Here is a 20,602-nt window from a genome sequence, read left to right as displayed (position 1 = left end):
ATATATGCACACACACAAACAGACACAGAGACAGACAAACACAAACAGAAACACATTCACACACACACGCAGACACAGAAACAAATATAAAGAGTCACATACAAACACACACATTCACAAAAACACCCGCACATACATACACACAGAAACACTCACACAGATACACACAGATGGACACACAAACAGACATAGACAAATAAACACACACAGATAAACAGACACACAAACACAGATAGGCAGACATACAGACAGACACACAAGTACACACAGACAGACACACACACACATACACCCTCCCCTCCCCCTCCCCCACCCCAATCATTGTAATTTTAACCTGCCACTCCGCTCAGATGCTGAAAAATGGTAGAAGCCGGTATCCGCCAGGGGGCTTCAGACATGAAGAAAGATTTCTCCAGCAGAATTCATTTTAAAAAACCTCCTTCCATCTTTGTACCATTTCACTGAATCCGAATCTGAGCGGAGATCACTCGCCTTCCTGCATAAATCATATTCCGCTGAATACTCATCATCAATTGTTGTCAAAATCCAGTAATTCGCCAGCACCTGTATTATATACAGAATACACATCATCTAAACTCGCCAGTAAAACATCTCTCTGTGATTCCTCTAATCTTTACACCTCGCAGTTTTCCAATATTTAATGTTATCCCAGTTTTAGAAGGAGAAGCCGCGTTGGCAATGGTTGTGACATCAGTGTAGCTCTCTCACCAATGGAGATGTTTATTTCCATTTTATTTCAATGTTTTATTAATAAGGAGCGGCTGGAGCGCTGCTCTATGCACCTTGTCCCCAAGGTTACAGCTCAATGTCCCCGCTCTTGTGCGAGTCCAGCGGGACATTCCGCACTTTCCCCTAACGTGTGTGGGCTGGTGTGTGGGGGAGGTTTGTTTGTGTGTGATTGTGCGTGTCTGTGGATGTATGATGCGTGTGGGGGGGTTATGTGTTGTGTGTGGGTATCTATATGTGTGTGTCTGTGTCCGTCTGTGTGTGATTCTGCGTCTGCGTGTGTGTATGTGTGTCTGAGTGTGCGGGCGTGTGTCTCTCTGTGCGTCTGTGTGTGTGTTTCTGTCTCTGTGGGTTTGACTATGTGTGTCTGTGTGTGGGTGTTTGTGTCGGTGTCTGTCTTTCTGTGTGTCTCTGTCTCAGCGGGTATCTCTGTGTCGGTGTCTCTATCTCCGTGAGTGTGTCTCTGTCTGTGTCTCTGTATGTGTCTGTGGTTGGGTGTCTGTGTGTGTCTCTGTATCTGTGTCTCTGTGTCTCTGCGTGTTTGGAATGGTGTGTGGAAGCGGAGGGGAATGCAGCACATACACCTCAGTGAATGGTTCTGAAGCAGACATGGCCGATATCTTGTTAGACTGCAGTGTAAACGCTGCCTGGGATACAGGGATGTCAGGATGGAGGGCAATCGGGTGATACCCCGCGGTGGGAGAAAGATTCACTCCTTAAACCACTGCACCTTAAAACTCCCCTCAAAATAAGAATTTATGCCGGTTACTGGCAGGCAGGGTGCTGAGGGGAGTGAGCGGCTGAGATTAGCATCTATTCTATCTTTTTAGGAAGAGAAAAAAGGGAGGAAATTAAACAGAGGATGAAATAAAATGGTGAAATGTGTCCCACGCAGTTGGTGTGAGCTGGCTGACTGCTGACACCGTTTATTTATTAATGTTTTGTGTGTGTGCAGACATTGATGCGAAATAAAATGTGATAGTATTGGCAAATGGGAGGAAGGAGAGTTGTTTGGTGGAGAACGCCCTCCCCCAGACCACATGGGGGACCTTCCCTGGCCAACTGAGCAGCAGGACTTGGACATGTGAGTCGCAGCCGGAGCGCAGCCCTATAAATGCGGCTGGGAGGCAACGAGCAACTCATTCATTCCAGACATTGCTACAGGAGAAAGGAGAGATCAGGGGGGCTCTCTCTCTCTCTCTCTCCCACCTTTCATTTCACCACCTCTCTCCCCCTTTGCCCACTCCCTCTCCTCCTCCTCCCACACATCATCATTAGTGTTGTTACTTTGCCGGTTTTATTTGGAGGAGGGGGAGATTACAGAAGGAGGTCGCCAGGTCTTTTTTATGAATTTTCTGCCAGTCAACATGGTCTGTGAGACGAAGATGGTGGCGGACGAGGAGATGCCGGGGTCCAAGAACGACGCGATTGTCTCCTCCAGCCAGATGTGGCCAGCTCCGGGCTCCCCGCCGCCAGTGGCCGCCTCCTCTGGACCCCCCTCCTCTGGATCCTCCTCGCCAGAGGAGGCTGAGGGAGGGGAGCAGAAGCAGCTGAAAGCCGAGGCTGTCCTCATTCGGGAATTCCAGCCCAGTGACCAGGCTAGTGTTTGCCGCATCTTCTACCACGGCATAATGGAGAGGATTCCCAACACGGCGCTCAGAGGGTTAAAACAACAGCCCAAGATCCTTCTCTTTTACTCCTGTCTGACCGGTGAGCCAGATTTTACCAGCATTCCCATTCGCAATAGAAAATGTTTTTTCCACCCCACTCTTCCCAAAGTCTAAATCCCACTATTCCCGAAACCCCAACTCTTCCCCAATTTAGATGTATTTTTGCACCTATTTTATGATCAGGAATGTGTATGTGTGTGTATATATGTGTGTGTCTGTATGTATGTGTGTGTGTGTGTGTGTGTGTGCTTTTTTACGCAGCCAAACGTGATGGACAACAATCTTTAATTTATTTAAATTCTATAAAAGAATATGTACCACTGTATTATTTAATTATTATTTTTTATTTTAGAACAAAAAAGACACTTAATGTGGCGGTCATTTTAATCTTTTAAGAGTTTTCAGTCTGAAATCATTTGAAAAATGAGAAAATAAGGCAGACGATCGCGAAACTGCATTGTCAATGTAAGTGGAGCTCAGCTTAATGCTGATGGACAGGCGCTATACTGACAGGCGGTGCGCGGACTGGGGAGGGGGTCTGAGGGGGGTGCTGGGGGGGGGGGGTGGGGGGTGGAAGAGGGCAGCTGGAAAGCGGCCCGGGTGGTCTCACCCCACAGCGGAGACAGTCGGGTCTCTGACAGAGACCCACAAGCATGTCAACTCACAGAGCTCCAGCTGTGCACATGGGGGGTCTGGCAAACAGAAGTAGTGCGGCCAATGCGGAGCAGCACTCCGGTATTCTAGCAGTATACACTTCCCCAGTGTACACTTCCCCAGTATATATTTCTCTAGTGTGCACTTCTCCATTATACACTTCTCTCATGTAGACTTCCCCAGTATACACTTCTCCAATATGCATTTCTCCAGTATACATTTCTTTAGTATACACTCCCCTACTAAACACTTCTCTGGTGTACACTTCTCTGGTGTACACTTCTCTGGTGTACACTTCTCTGGTGTACACTTCCTCAGTGTACACTTCCTCAGTGTACACTTCTCTCGTGTACACTTCCCCAGTATACACTTCTCCAACATGCATTTCTTTAGTATACATTTCTCCAGTATACATTTCTCTAGTATACACTTCCCTACTATACACCTCCCCAGTATACAGTTCTCTCGTATGCACTTCCCAATATACACTCCCCCAGTTTACCGTTCCCCAGCTTACCCTTGCCCAGCTTTTCTTCACCTGGGTAAGGTAACCTTGCTAAGGGTACCTTGGCAGATGTAATCTGATGAAATTGGAGTCACTGTGAGCAGGTCTGGGCACCACTCCTTTGGAAGTTTATATTGGCCTTGGACTGCGTGCAGCACGGGTTTACAAGAATGATACCTGAACTTCAGGGATTAAGTTATGAGGAATGAGTATACAAATTAGACCTGTTTTCTCCAGAATTAAGAAGGTTGAGGGGTGATCTGGTCAAAGTCTTCAAGATATTAACAGGAAAAGACAGGGTAGATAAGGATAAACTATTTCCACTGGTTGGAGATTCTAGAACTAGGGAGCACTGTCTAAAAATTAGGGCCAGACCATTCAGGAGAGATGTTAGGAAGCGCCTCGACACACAAAGGGTAGGAGAGGTTTGGAACTCTCTTCCACAAATGGCAGTTGATGCTAAATCAGTTGTTATCTTTAAATCTGAGATAATGTTTTGTTAAGCAAAGGTAGTAAGGGATATGGGCCAAAGGCAGGTAAATGGAGTTAGGCCACAGATCAGCCATGATCTCATTGAATGGTGGAACAGGCTTGAGGGGCTGAATGGCCTACTCCTGTTCCTATGTACTCTTACCCATGTACCCTTACCCATGTACCTTATCTATGTACCTTACCCAAGTATCTCTTTCCATTTACCCTTACTAATGTACCCTTATTAATGTGTACATTATCCATGTAACTCTTGGACATGTACAGTTACTCATGTATCTTACTCAGGCACCCTATACCCAGGTACCCCTTACCCATGTACACATTAAAGGGAGGCACTGGACTCATAATCCAGAGACCCAAAGCAAGATCTGGGGACCCGGGTTCGAATCCCGCCACGGCAGATAGTGAAATTTGAATTCAATTAAAAAAAACCTGGAATTAAAATTCTACTGATGACCATGAAACCATCTGGGGCACTAATGTCCTTTAGGGAAGGAAATCTGCTGTCCTTATCTAGTCAGGCCTATATGTGACCCCAGAGCCACAGCAATGCGGTTGACTCTTAAATGCCCTCCAATTCAGTGAAATGGAGGGTAGTTAGTGGTGGGCAATAAATGCTAGCCCAGTGTGTACAGCTTTTCAATGTACACCATGTATCCATTGCTATGTAACCTTACCCATGCACCTTATCCATGTATACATTACCCATGTACCCTGCCCCATTACTTTACCCAAACACCTCACCCAGGTATCTCTTACACATGTACCTTGCCCATGTCGCTGCAACCACATTACCATGGTTACATTTACCCATGTACCTTTTTACTTGGTAGCTTTACCCAGGTTATCACTAATTTTGTGTCCATATCATCCTTACCCCGATAGACTTTTCACAGGAGTCTCTGCTGAGACTGCTCGGTATCTCTGAGTTTTCTGTCTAATTGTCATTTCAGCCTGTGCAGTGTTATATCTCACACACTCTGGCATGCAGTGGGAGGACATTCCATGTACACAGATAGGGAATGTTCCCAGTGGGAATGTTCCTCATTCTCTATATGGACACATGCACACAAACAGGGACTGTCCTATGCACACAGACAGGGAATATTCCCAGTGGGAGTCAGCATCTTCCTCTGCATCCCACTATAAGGGGAGATGCGTCTTTAAAACATGCGCTTGTCTTTCTTGTTGTGACGAGCGCTCCGCGCCCCCGCACTTCTCGAGCCAGTCTGCGGCGCGTGCCCGCGAGACCCGTTCACGCGCAGTGCGCTCAGGAGGCAGAGGAGAGAGGAGAACGCGCTGCGGGTTCTAGTCAGCATGTGCACCAGCGGCTGGGGGGGGGGGGGCGGGGGGGTTCGGGGAGAAAGAGACAGGAGCTGAGAGGCGAAGAACAGACCTTTTTTTGTAGCATTTTAAAATACTGCCAAAGATTGTTCCTAATCCCACTCCAGACTCTTCTTTTAAACAACATCAGGCCTGTGAGCAGTTTGCTGTGTATTGTTAAATGTGAAGACACAGTAGGTAAGTTAGAAGGTGCCACACTGTTTACAGTGTCACTGTGTTAACAATTTGACCAAACTGTTCTTTAAATGATGTGATCAGTTTTGATGGTAGACAGGTTTAAAAAAAACACAGTACTTAACTGTGTTTGGGAAATCTTGTGGACATCACCTGCAGTTGAGACAACAAGTTATGTAAGTATGTACATAAATATAGGAATTATTACTTTTTAAAACAGCAACATGGGCAGTAAATGTGTATATATTTTTATAATATGTGTGTGTCTCCTCTGGGGTTGTTCCGAAATAAACACTCCATTCTCTTTTCTGACAGGTATCGTTTATTTCTCTCCCTTGTCTCCATAGTAATGTGCTTTTATCTGACCAAGTCCTCGCTGCTGACCTGCTGTGTGCCCACCTTACTATTGGGTGCAAGATATTACTACAGTAGGAAAGTTATCCTCAGCTATCTTGAGTGTGTACTACAAACCGACATGTCAGATATAGAGCAGTATTACATGAAACCTGCAGGTGAGTTCCCAATTTTCAGAAGCCCTAAGGAGGGTGTGGGTGGGTGTGGGGCTTGGGGGAGGGTGGGCATTGGTGGAGGGTGGGAGGCCTGGGATTGTTTTCTGTTTCCTTTGGTTCTTTTGCAATCACAGAATCAAAGGTGTGTAATGCTGGAGGTTTTCAGTGATAAAGTGGGAAAGAATGTTTGAAAGTGGGGAGTTTTGCATTTGAAACATGTTAAAACAATGCATTTGGTTCAAAGGGCATCTCAGGTCCTGGCTCCCTGAGCCATAGAATTACCAGGACATTGGAATGTAATTTTTCATGAAAAGGCTATTGAACATTTACTTTCCCCAAGAGACAGTGGGTGCTCAGTGTTAGCTGAGGTTTTCAGAACTGAGTTTGATGTTTTTTTGGATATAGATGGATTTTATGGCCTCGCTTGGGCAAGATCGTAAAATCCCACCCGAGGCCAAAGGAGATTTCTGTTCTGGGAACCTTGCCCGCCCCGAGTGATAGGTTCTCGGCCATTCAGCCAACTCAGGTCAATGAGTTGAGGTTCAGACTGGACGGAGGAATATAATCAAGGGGCTAAATAGACTACTCCTGTCTATGTAACTCTGTAAGCCCCCCACCCCTTCCACACACAGCCCTCTCCCACATCCCAAACCACCCCCACCCCACTCCCAACCAACCCACCCTGCCAACACACTTCCTCATTATTGCAAGTGCTGATTAACAGGGAAAGGACTACTTGCACATCCCAGCTACTCTGGATTAGGAAAATAGTGAATGATATGTGTGTGAATCAATGTAGAGGCAGACAGTGGGCAGGGAGTGGGACAGTGGTGAGAGACAGGGGAGTTCTACCTGTGAAGCTATGTTAATTTTAATTGGCAAACAGTCAGTCCTGTTTAGCAGAACTCGCCTCAGTGCTACTCCTTCCATTTCAACTACTGTGGGGAGGACCCAACTCTATTCACCTAGTGTAGTAACAGCAGGTTTCAACTTCTCCATCGTAACAATTCCAGGACTATAACCTGGTGTCTTGCTCAGAAATTAATAAACCTTTAAGTTTGAAGAAATTCCCAAGTGTTCCTTGATGCTTAGCTGTCTGAAATGTTGCTTATTTTATAAGAATTTTGACACTTTTTAAAAGATAACATCTTTGGTTGCAGCCGAAACAGTGATTGTATAGATATTTTAGTTTAATATTGTGTTGGATTATGTGATTTTATTTAGAAAATGTATGCAGTTTATTCATCATAATTTAGAGATGTGTTATTCCACTATTTTAAATAAGGAAAACAAAACATATCAAATTTAACGCTGTTTCTTTTTGATTTATAAATAAATTTGAACTAGGTGACTAAGAATAGACATAAATGTAACCATCAAAATCTTGCTTCTCGTGTTTGCTTCCTGTGACCTTCCACTGATTCTTTTGTCACACAGTCCCTATCGCACTATACTGTACTGATATCAAATAGTACGTCCTCTTATGTATGTCATTTATAGATGAAGCATTTCAAATACTGGATAGGCATGACTATGAGTATGTGCGAATGTGAAGAATATTTCCAGGCTCACCTAGCATCACACCCACAGGCTTGTTGTAAAAGGCATTGACGCAGATTCTAAATCACACCTTCACTGTTACAATAGCCTCTGATGCTGAACCATGAGCCCATGGCTGATTAAGTGAATTGAGATGGTAATCATTACTCTAGTAAATGTTGGAAGAAACAATTGTAATAACAAAACCAGGAAATGCTGGAAACACGTTCAGTGTTCAGTGGCATTGGGCGAGAGAGAGAGTTAGCTCTCCAGCTTTTTACTTGCTGGTCAGTAAGACAGCGGATACTGTTCCGATTCAGCGTTGTCGGTTAAAGGGGCCGAAGGAAAGCAACCAGTCTTTAAGCCTTGGCTAGAATTTGCTCGGATGGCTGATCCCTCACTGGATATTATTTATATTATACGGGTAAACGTCATCTCTCTGCCGTATGCCTCTTAGTCTCTCCCAGGAGGTGTGACAGCTGAGTAATTCAGAGGCATCAATTGAGATAAAAGATGCGAGTGAGCATATAACACAGAGCAGTGGTGTTAAACTTGTATCAAAGCTTGGTTAGGCCACATTCAAGAACATAAGAATGGTTGGTTTTCAGACTAGTGGAAGGAACGGAGTGGAGTTTTCCAGGGTTGGGCTTTAGGACCTGGCTTTTTCTGATGTATATTTATGATCTAGACGGGTTACAGGACTCAATTTCAGAATTTGCGGATGATACAAAACTGGAAAATATTGTGAACTGTGAAGAGGATAGAAATAAACTTCAAGAGAAGAGAGACAGGTTGGTGGAAATGGGTGGACACATGGCGTGTGAAATTGGTAAGGAGAACATGGAGAGACAGTATAAAATAAAGGGTACAACTCGGGCTGCAGGACCTGGGGGTATTAATGATTTAACATGGCAGGGTATGTGGGATTCTGAGCTTTGTAAATAGAGGAATGGAGTGTAAAAGTACTGGAGTTATGATGGACTTTATAAAGCGTTGGTTTGGTCTCAGCTGAGGTTTTGTGTCCAGTTCTAAGGACTGCACGTTTGGAAGGATGTGATGAGGGAGGACAGAAAAGATTTCTGAGAATGGTCCCAGGGAAGGAGAAACTGAGCTTGTTCTCTTTGGAGAAGATTGAGAGGACAGCTGCACAAAATGATGAAAGGTGGATAGAGTGGGTAGGAATTGTGGAAGGACCAAGAACAAGAGGGCATTGATTTGATGTGATTGGCAAAAGAACCATTAGGAGCAAGAGAAGGCTGTTCAGCCCATCCAGCCTGCTCCGCCATTCAATTAGATCATGGCTGAATCATTTACCTCAATGTCACTTTCCCGCACTATCTCCATATCCCTTGATGTCACTGGTCTCCAGAAATCTATCGGTTCCTGTCTTTAACATGCTCTCTGGCTGAGCTTCCACAGCCCTTTGGGGGAGAGAATTCCAAAGATTCACCACCCTCCGAGTGAAGAAAAACCTCTTGATTTCAGTCCTAAATGGCCTGCCCCTTATTCTGAGATGGTGACCTTTGGTTCTTGATTTAGCAGCTAGGGGAAGCACCTACCTGCATCTACCCTGTCACCCCTCTGCAAGAATTTCGTAAGTTTCAATGAGAAATAATGCATCAGAAACATGTGGAAAACAATTTCAGGCAGTGAATGGTTAGAATTTGGAATGCACTGGAGACAGATTCACACAGCGAGTGGTTAGGATCTGGAACGCACTGTCTGAGAGTGTGGTGGAGACAGATTCACACAGCGAGTGGTTAGGATCTGGAATGCACTGTCTGAGAGTGTGGTGGAGACAGATTCACACAGCGAGTGGTTAGGATCTAGAATGTACTGTCCGAGTGTGGTGGAGACAGATTCAATTACAGTTTTCAGAAGGAAAATTGGACAATTCCCTGAAGAGAGAAAATGTGCAGGGCTATGGGGAAAATGAGAGGGGGCAGTGGGACTAGGTGAGTTGCTCTTGCAGAGAGCTGGGTCAGATATAATGGGCCAAATGGCCTGCTTCTCCTGTAAAGATTCTATGGGAACATTACAATCAGGGGTAGGAGGTAGACAATATAGTCCCTTGAGCCTACTCCACCATTCAATGACTGATATGGTCTTGGCCTCAACTCCACTTTCCTGCCTGGTCCCCATATCTCTATAGTTCAAGAATCTGTCTAACTCAGCCCTGTTTATATTCAATGATCCAGCCTCCATTGCTCCCGAGTCAAGAATTCCAAAGATGAAACACCTCTGGAGAAGAAATTTCTCCTTGTCTCAATCTTAAATGGGAGACCCTTATTTTTAAACAGTGTCCCCCTAGTTCTAGATTCTTCCCAGAGGGGAAACATCCTCTCAGCATCAACCATGTCAAGATCCTCTCCCCCAGCCGCCAGAATTTTGTGTCTTTCAATCTGATCACCTCTCATTCTTTTAAACTCCAATGTGTAAAGTGCCAACCTGCTCAACCTTTCCTAATAAGACAAACTCCTCATCCAAGGACACAGCGCAGTGAACATTCTCTGTATTGTTTCCAGTGTAAATATATTTCTCCTTAAATAAGGAAATTAGCAGCCAGCACCACGGACATTCTGTCTTCCACCTTCTTCTGCTGGGAAAAAGATACAAAATTCTGATGTCACGTACCAACCGACTCAAGAACAGCTTCTTCCCTGCTGCCATTAAATTGATCTTTCTCTACACCCTAGCTATGATTGTAATTATATTTTGCACCCTCTCCTTTCCCTATCCCCTATGTACTCTACGAACAGTTTGCTTTTGTCTGTAGTGCACGCAAGAAACAATACTTTTCACTGTATCCCAGTAAATGTGACAATAATAAATCAAATCGAATCAGATCAGCCATGACCTTATTAAATGGCAGAGTAGGCTCGAGGGGCTGAATGGCCTATTCCTGCTCCTTGTTCGTATGTTTGAGATCAGAATGGTACACAGAAATCTAGGTGTGGTCTTACCAATGTCCTGTACTGCTGTAGAAACTTCCCTCCTTTTTGTATTCCATTCCCATTGCAAGAGCGGCCTGTATTCAATTTCCCTTCTCATTTTCTTTTTGTATCTGCTTGCTAACGTTTGTGCATCATGTACCAGGCCACCCAGATCCCTCTACTGCATCATTCTGCAGTTTCTCTCCACTTAAATAATATTCTGCTTTTCTACTTTTCCTATCCAAGTGGATAATCTCACATTTCCTCACATTATACTGAACTGCCAATTTTTTGCCCACTCTCTGAATCTGCCTATATCTCTTTGAAGCTTTTTGTATCCTCCTCGCAACTTGTATTCCTACTTATCATCAGTAAATTTGTCTCCAATACAACAATCCTGCCATCCCCGGTCATTAATATAGATTGTAAATAGTTGAGGCCCAGTACTGATTCCTGTACCACACTTGGAGTTACTGTGCACAGTTCTGGGCTCCATATTGTGAGATGCATAATAGAAACAGGGGTGAAGGTGGGACAGTGATTCACAAGGTTGACTCCAGAAGTGAGAGGATTAAACATTAATCAGGGAAGGATGAACAGGTTGGATCTCTGAGGGGTGTCCTGATAGATATCTTTATTATCAAGGGTATATGTAGAGAAGCTGTTTCCGTTTATGGTAGAGACCAAAATATAAAATAGTCAGCAATAAGGAAATTGGGAGGAAAAGAAAACCTTTTCACCCAGGAAAGGGGTTTGAATTTGGAGGTTTCTGTCACATGGAGCAATTTAAATAGAAGACGGTTAATTTTTTGAGGGGAGAGGAAGGGAAGATCATACTGACAAGGTTACAGGGAGGGCAGTGGAGAATGGGCTGTTTCTATGTTGTGGACGCAATTGTTTTTTCCTTATTCTTCCTTGGGATCTTGGTGTTGCTGGCAATCCTGCCCATCCATAATTACCCTTAAACTGAATGGCTCACTCGGCTATTTCAGAGGGTAGTTCAGAGTCAGCCACATTGATGTGGTTCTGGAGTCACATGTAGGCCAGACCAGGTAAGGATGGCAGATTTCCTTCCCCTGGGTGGGTTTTTATGGTAATCAACATTGAGTCACATTCCTGAGACTACCTTTTTTTAAAAAAAAAGTATTTATTAACAGAATTTAAATTTCACCAGCGATGGTGGCGGGATTTGAACTGATGTTCCAGAGCATGACCCTGGGCTTCTGGATTTCTGACCAATGACAATACTACTCGGGCACCGTCTCCCCTAAGCTGGAAATATAGCGGTCTCCAGTTGAAGAAAAGTTAAGGTTCATCTATATTCCTCTGCTACAATACTGCGTGCCACTTGATATAACAATAATCGTGAATCATGACAATCTCTCTGGGCACGATGACCTTTCCTTGTCCTAGATACATAAAGAATTGGATTGAATCTTGCTTCATCCCATTCAAGATAATTAAACTATTTTTTTCCTGTGATAATTGAGAGAATATTCCATCAGTTAATTAGTAATCTAAACCTACATCATCCAGCAGTAAAATAATTAGCACCAGAAATGTCTATATTTCACAATGAAACTTTAATTTTTCCACTCCCACAATTTAAATGGAATCAGTTCTTAGTCTCTGAGGATTTATTATTTGTAATGTAGATAATGTACAGCAATGAGTGACCAAATGGATAATAAGAAGAGAAAAACTAGAGTGCGAGGTAAAGCTGGCTGGAAATATAAAGACAGATAGTAAGAGTTGCGATAGATATTCTAAAAAGAAAATAACTAAGGGAGCGTTGGTTCTATAGGAAGTGTGTCTGGGGAATTAATAATGGAAAATAAGGAGATGGCAGATGAATTGAACAGGTATTTTGTGTTGGCCTTCACTATAAAGGAAACCGGTAACATCCCAGAAATATCTGTAAATCAGGAAATGGAAGGAAGGAACTCGGGAAAATTACAATCACCAGGGAAGTGGTATTGAGTAAATAGTTGGAGCTGCAGATTGACAAGTCCACAGGTCCCAATGGACTTCATCTTAGGATCTTAAAAGGAAGTGGCTAGTCAGATAGTTGGTGCATTGATTTTAATTTTCCAAACTTCACTAGATTTAGGGAAGGTTCCAGTATATTGGAAGATAGCAAATGTAACATCTTTATTCAAAAGGGGAGAGAGAAAGCAGGAAACTGTACGTAAGAAATTACAGGCAAGTCAGCTTAACGTCTTTCATAAGGAAGATATTAGAAGCCATTATTAATGAAGTTATAGGAAGGCATTTAGATAAATTCAAGGTAATCAGGCATGATCAACATGTTTTGTGAAAGGAAAATCATGTTTAACCAACTTACTGAGGTTCTGTGAAGAAGTAGTCAGTGCTGTGAATAAAGGGGAACCGATGGATGTACTGTACTTAGACTTTCAGAAGGCATTGATAAGATGCCACATCAAATGTTATTGCGGAAAATGAAAGCTCATGGTGTAGTGGGTAACATATTGGCATGGATAGAAGATTGGTTAGCTAATAGGAAACAGAAGTTGGAATTCTCCGGTCTCAGATGCTCAGCTATTGCTGCCAGTGAGAATGGGGGATTTGGCGCTCAGCCAAATCTCTTTTCACAGCAGCGGGCCCGGAGAATCCCAGCTGCAGGTGAGGTCAGAGATGTCCAGCCCGAGCGTGGGTATAAGTGTGTCATTTTCTGGTTGGCAAGATGTGAGAGTGGCGATCAGTGCTGGGGCCTCAACTCTTTACAACTTATAAAATGATTTGCATGAAGAAATCAATGGTTTCCAATTTTGTTGATGACACAAAGATGGGTGGGAAAATAAGTCATGAAGAGGGCATAAAGAGGATACAAAAGAAAATATATGGGTTAGGTGAGTAGACAAAGATCTGCCAGATGGAGTCTAATGTGGGAAAATGTGGAATTGTCCATTTTGACAGGAAGAATAGAAAATAAGCTTATTATCTAAATGGTGAGAGGTTGCAGAGCCCTGAGGTACAGAGGGATCTGGGTGTCCTAGTGCATGAATTGCATAACCTTAGTATGCAGATACAGCAAGTAATTAACAATGTTAATAGAATGTCATTTTTTGTTGCAAGTGGAATTGATTCAAGAGTAGGGAGGTTATGCTTCAGTTATGCAGGGCATTAGTGAGACCACATCTTTGTTCTGTGTACAGTATTGGTCTCCTTATTTAAGGAAGGGTATAAGTTTGTTGGAAGCAGTTCAGAGAAGGTTTACTAGACTAATATCTGGAATGCATGGGTTGTCTTATGAGGAAAGGCTGGACTGTCTGTCTTGGCTTGTGTCTGCCAGGTTTAGAAGAGTTAAAAGATGACTTGATTGAAACATGTAAGATCTTGAGGAGTCTTGATAGGGTGGATGTGGAAAGGATGTTTCTTCTTGTGGGAGAATCTAGAACTAGGGGTCACCCATTTAGGACAGCGATGAAGAAACATTTTTTCTCACAGTTGTGAGTCTTTGGAACTTTCTTCCTCAAAGGGTGATGGAGGCAGAGTCTTTGAATAGTCGTAAGGCAGAGATAGATCGATTCTTGCTAAGCAAGGGGGGGTTATTGAGGTTGGCAGGAATGGAGTTGAGATTAAAATAACGATCTTATTGAATGTTGGAGCAGGCTCAAATGGCCAAAAAGCCTACACCTGCTCCTAATCTGTATGTTAATATGTACGTATGTTCGTACATAGAATATAAGCTCACATCAAACACATTGTTACAATCTAGAGATAGGCTTATTCCATTTTTTTCTAATTGCCTCATTAAGATGCGGGTTGTCTTCCTTCGAAAGGAAATACTTGTATTTGTATCACACCTTTCACAGACATCCAGAAGCAATTTACAACCATTGAAGTGTAGTCATAGATCATAGAATCTACAGTGCAGAAGGAGGCCATTTGGCCCTTTGAGACTGCACCGACAACAATTTCACTCGGGTCCTTTCCCATCCCCGTAACCCCACATATTTAGCCGCTTAATCCCCCTGACATTAAGGGGAATTTATCATGGCCAATCAACTTAACCCGCACATATTTGGACTGTGGGAGGAAACCGGAGCACCCGGAAACCCACGCAGACACAGGGAGAATGTGCAAACTCCACACGGATAATCACCCGAGGCTGGAATTGAACCCGGGTCCCTGGCGCAGTGCTAACCAGTGTGCCACTGAGCCGTCACTGTTGTAAAGATGGCAGCTCCCACAAACAAGAATGTTATTGTGATGTTGAATGGCCAATAAAACTTGGCTAGGAGACCAGGATTTACACTCCTGTTCTGTTTCAGATTGATGTTATGAGATCTTTTACACGCACACAAAAAGGTGGATAGGGGCATGACATCATTTGAAAGTCGAGACCTCCTACAGCGCAGCGGTCCCCTGGCGGTGTCCTCTACATTGGGGAGATTAAATGCAAACTGTGTGCCTTCTTTGCAGAACACCGCCGGTCGTCCGCAAGCTTGACTCCAACCTTCCAGTCGCTTACCATTTCAATTCCCCATCTTGCTCTCGTGTCCTCATGTCCATTGGCGCAAAGGCATTTTACAGCCTTCTGGACTTGACATTGAGTTCAACAACTTCACACCATGAATTCTATACTCCATTTTTTTTCCCAACCCACTCCTCCCACAGGGCCAGTCGGGAACTTGTTCTCATGTTTTGCTTTCAGAGTACAGACCCGTTTTCTGCTATTAACATGTCCTGCTATCTCTCCTTGAGGCCACTATTCACACATTCTTTAGTCTTTAATGCTATCATTAACACTCCCTTTGTCTTGTGTCCATTACATCTTTGTTAAGTCTCTCCTGACTCACCTGTTCCTATTTTGTTCCATCCCCTCTCTTCCAGTGTAAAACCCATCACATTTCTCCCTCTCTTTAACTCTGAAGCAGAGTCATGTGGACTCTAAACGTTAACTCTGTTTCTCTCTCCACAGATGCTGCCAGACCTGCTGAGCTTTTCCAGCATTCTCTGTTTTTAATTTCAGATTTCCAGTAGCCACAGTATTTTGCTTTTATTTTACACTCCCAGTATCCTTGGCTTTTGTGTTTAAGTCCCGGGGTGGGTTTTGAACCCAGGATCCCATGACCCAGAGGTGAGAATGCTACCAGCTGAGCTACAGCTGACACTGCAGGTTGAGGGGAGATTGAATGAAGGTGTTCAGAGAGGAAATAAGGAAAAACTGTTGCCACTGGCAGGACGGACAATAACGGGGAGATAACATAATTGGCGGAAATCAAGAGGGAGAGAGAATTCTTTTCACATGGCGTGTTTTTAAAGGGAATTGGATAAACACTTTAAGGGGAGAAATGTGCAGATCTCTGGGTAAAGAACAGAGAAGCAAGACTTTTTAAAAAAAATGTATTTACAGGATGTGGGTGTCACTGACTGGACCGCACTTATTGCCCATCGCTAGTTGGCCTCCAGACGGTGGTGGTAAGCTGCCTTGTTGAACCGCTGCGGTCTCTGTGGTGTAGGTACACCCACAGTGCCGTTGGGGAGGGAGTCCCAGGATTTTGACCCAGCGACAGTGAAGGAACGGCGATATCTTTCCAAGTCAGAATAGTGAGTGACCTGAATGGGAACTTCCAGGCGGTGGTGTTCCCAGGTATCTGCTGCTTTTGTCCTTCTAGATGATAATGGGCGTGGGTCTGGAAGATGCTGCCTAAGGGACCTTGGTGAATCCCTTCAGTGCATCTTGTAGATGGTACACATGGCTGCCATTGTCCATAGGCGGTGGAGAGATTGAATGGAAGGGGTAGCAATCAAACGGGCTGCTTTGTTCTGGATGGTGTCGAACATCTTGAGTGTTGTTGGAGCTGCAGTCATCCAGATAAGTGCAAAGTATTCCATCACACTCCTGACTTGTCCATTGTAGATTGTGGACAGGCTTTGGGGAGTCAGGAGGTGAGTTACTCACTGCAGGATTCCCAGCCTCTGACCTGCTCTGGTAGCCGCAGCAGTTAAATGGCTGGTCCAGTTCAGTTTCTAGTCAATGGTAACCCCCAGGATGTTGAGACTAATTGGATTATTCTTCCAAAGAGCCAATACTGACAGGATGAGGGTGAGAGGCCTCCCTGAGTAGTATGTGATTCTATGATTGCTTTACCAGCAGACTCTGACTGTGTCTCACAGCAAACTTTAATCTCTGTCCTAAATGGTTCATCCTCAGAATGCGGCCCCTGGTTCTGGACACCTCCACCATCGGGAACATCCTTCTTGCATCTACCCTGTCTATTCCTATTAGAATTTTATAGGTTTTCAATGAGATTCCCCCCTCATTCTTCTAAACTCCTGTGAATATAATCCTAACCAACTCAATTGCTCTTAATACGTTAATCCCACCATCCCAGGAATCACCTTTGCTGCACTCCCTCGATAGCAAGAACATCCTTCCTCAGATAAGGAGACCAAAACTGCACACAATACTCCAGGTGTTGGCTCACCAAGGCCCTGTATAATTGCATTAAGACATCCTTGCTCCTCTCACAATGAAGGCCAACATACCATTTGCCTTCTTTATCTCCTGCTGCACCTGCATGCTTACCTTCAGTGACTGGTGCACAAGGACACCCAGGTCTCGTTGCACATTTCCCTCTCTCAATTTATAGCCATTCAGATAAAAGCCTGCTTTCCTGTTTTTGCTATTAAAATAGATAACCTCACATTTATCCACATTATACTGCATCTGATATGCATTTGCCCACTCACTCAACTTGTCCAAATCACATTGGAGTATCTCTGCATCCTTCTCACAGCTCACCCTCCCACACAGATTTGTGTCATCTGCAAATGTGGCGATAGTACATTTAGTTTCCTCACCTAAATCATTAATATATAATGTCAATAGCTGGGTTGGTAGCACTAATCCATGCAGTACCTCACTAGTCACTCCTGCCATTTGGAAAATGACCCATTTATTCCTCCTAAACAAAGAAAATTACAGAACACGGACAGGCCTTTCGGCCCTCCAAGCCTGCACCGACCATGGTGCCCGACTTAACTAAAACCCCCTCCCCTTCCAGGGACCATATCCCTCTATTCCCATCCTATTCATGTACTTGTCAAGACGCCCCTTAAAAGTTACTACCGTATCCGCTTCCACTACCTCCCCCAGCAATGAGTTCTAGGCACCCACTACTCTGTGTAAAACATCTGCCTCATATATCTCCTTTAAAACTTGCCCCTCGCACCTTAAACCTATGCCCCCTAGTAATTGACTCTTCCACCCTGGGATAAAGCTTCTGACTATCCACTCTGTCCATGCCTCTCATAATTTTGTAGACTTCTATCAGGTCTCCCCTCAACCTCCTTCGCTCCAGTGAGAACAAACCAAGTTTCTCTAACCTCTCCTCATAGCTAATGCCCTCCATACCAGGCAACATCCTGGTAAATCTTTTCTGTACCCTCTCCAAAGCCTCCACATCCTTCTGGTAGTGTGGCAACCAGAATTGAACACTATATTCCAACTGCGGCCTAACCAAGGTTCTATAAAGCTGCAACATGACTTGCCAATTTTTAAACTCAATGCCCCGGCCGATGAAGGCAAGCATGCCGTATGCCTTCTTAACTACCTTCTCCACCTGCATTGCCACTTTCAGTGACCTGTGTACCTGTACACCCAGATCTCTTTGCCTATCAATACTCTTATGGGTTCTGCCATTTACTGTATATTTCCTATCTGTATTAGACCTTCCAAAATGCATTTGTCCAGATTAAACTCCATCTGCCATCTCTCCGCCCAAGTGTCCAACTGATCTATATCCTGCTGTATCCTCTGATGGTCCTCATCGCTATCCGCAAATCCACCAACCTTAGTAAGTTTGCAGACGATACAAATCAAACCGGTTACATTTTCCTCCAAATCATTTATATATATATTACAAACAGCAAAGTCCCAGCACTGATCCCTGAGGAACGCCACTTATCACAGCCCTCCATTCAGAAACGCACCCTTCCACTGCTACCCTCTGTCTTCTTTGACTGAGCCAGTTTTGTATCCACCTTGCCAGCTCACCTCTGATCCCATTCGACTTCACCTTCTGCACCAGTCTGCCATGAGGGACCTTGTCAAAGGTCTTACTGAAGTCCATGTAGACAACATCCACTGCTCTACCCTCATCAATCATCTTAGTCACTTCCTCGAAAAACTCTATCAAGTTTGTGAGACACGACCTCGCCTTCACAAAACCATATTGCCTCTCACTAATACGTCCACTTATTTCCAAGTGGGAATAAATCCTGTCTCGAAGAATCCTCTCCAATAATTTCCCTACCACTGATGTAAGGCTCATCGGCCTGTAATTACCTGGATTATTCTTGCTACCCTTCTTAAACAAAGGAACAACATTGGCTATTCTCCAATTCTCTGGGACCTCCCCTGTAAGAGTTTTAACAACACCAGGTTACAGTCCAACAGGTTTATTTGGTCGCAAATGCCATTAGCTTTTGGAGCGCTGCTCCTTCGTCAGATGGAGTGGAAATCTGCTCTCAAACAGGGCACAGAGACACAAAATCAAGTTACAGAATACTGATTAGAATGCGCATCTCTACAGCCTACCAGGTCTTAAAGATACAGACAATGTGAGTGGAGGGAGCATTAAGCACAGGTTAAGGAGATGTGTATTGTTTCCAGACAGGACAGCCAGTGAGATTCTGCAAGTCCAGGAGGCAAGCTGTGGGGGTTACTGATAGTGTGACATAAACCCAACATCCCGGTTTAGAGATTCCTGTTTGAGAGCAGATTTCCACTCCATCTGACGAAGGAGCAGCGCTCCGAAAGCTAATGGCATTTGCTACCAAATAAACCTGTTGGATTTTAACCTGGTGTTGTTAAAACTCTTACTGTGTTTACCCCAGTCCAACGCCGGCATCTCCACATCATGACCTCCCCTCTAGCCAGTGAGGATACAAAGATTTCTCTCAAGGCTCCAGCAATTTCCTCCCTTGCTTCTCTCAGTATTCTGGGGTATATCCCATCAGGCCCTGGGGACTTGTCTACCTTAATGTTTCTCAAGAACCCCAATACCTCCTCCTTTTTGATCTCAACATGACTCAAACTATGTACACATCCTTTCCCAGACTCATCATCCACCAAGTCCTTCTCTTTGGTGAATACTGATGCAAAGTACGCATTTAATACCTCGCCCATTTCCTCTGGCTCCACGCATAGATTCCCTCCCTTGTCCTTGAGTGGGCCAACCCTCTCCCTGGCTACCCTCTTGCTCTTTATATATGTATAAAAAGTCTTGGGATTTTCCTTAATCCAATGCTTTTTCATTACTCCTTGCTTAAGTTTCTTTCTACTTTCTTTGTATTCCACACTTGCTTCGTGTGTTCCCAGCCTCCTAGCTTTGACAAATGCTTCCTTTTTCTCTTTGATTAGGCTCACAATATCTCTCGTTATCCAAGATTCCCAAAACTTGCCATACTTATCCTTCATCCTTACAGGAATGTGCTGGTTCTGAATCCCTATCAACTTACACTTGAAAGCCTCCCACATGCCAGATGTTGATTTGCCCTCAAACATCTGCCCCCAATCTACATTCTTCAGTTCCTGTCTAATATTGTTGTGATTAGCCTTCCCCCAATTTAGCACCTTAACTTGAGGACTACACTTATCTTTATCCATAGAATCATAGAAACCCTACAGTGCAGAAAGAGGCCATTTGGCCCATCGAGTCTGCACCGACCACAATCCCACCCAGGCCCTACCCCCATATATTTACCTGCTAATCCCTCTAAACTACGCATCTTAGGACTCTAAGGGGCAATTTTTAGCATAGCCAATCAACCTAACCCGCACATCTTTGGACTGTGGGAGGAAACCGGAGCACCCGGAGGAAACCCACGCAAACACGAGGAGAATGTGCAAACTGCACACAGACAGTGACCCAAGCCGGGAATCGAACCTAGGTCCCTGGAGCTGTGAAGCAGCAATGCTAACCACTGTGCTACCGTGCCGCCCATCAGTACCTTAAAGCTTACTGAATTGTGGTCACTGTTCCCAAACTGCTCCCCTACTGA

General features: G+C 44.3%; 1 protein-coding gene across 1 annotated transcript in view; it reads left to right on the top strand.

The window, feature by feature from the left end:
- Nucleotides 1-2,093: 2,093 nt before the first annotated feature.
- Nucleotides 2,094-20,602, top strand: part of nat8l (N-acetyltransferase 8-like) — a 112,796-nt gene continuing 94,287 nt past the window's right edge. The window contains exons 1-2 of the mRNA XM_078215204.1: nucleotides 2,094-2,457; nucleotides 5,934-6,098. Of these exons, the coding sequence (XP_078071330.1) occupies nucleotides 2,094-2,457; nucleotides 5,934-6,098 (529 nt within the window). The remainder of the gene's footprint in view (nucleotides 2,458-5,933; nucleotides 6,099-20,602) is intronic.

This window comes from Mustelus asterias, chromosome 6 (assembly GCF_964213995.1).
Source record: "Mustelus asterias chromosome 6, sMusAst1.hap1.1, whole genome shotgun sequence".
Classification (NCBI taxonomy): Eukaryota; Metazoa; Chordata; class Chondrichthyes; order Carcharhiniformes; family Triakidae; genus Mustelus; species Mustelus asterias.
This window is presented reverse-complemented; position numbering and strand designations above follow the sequence as displayed.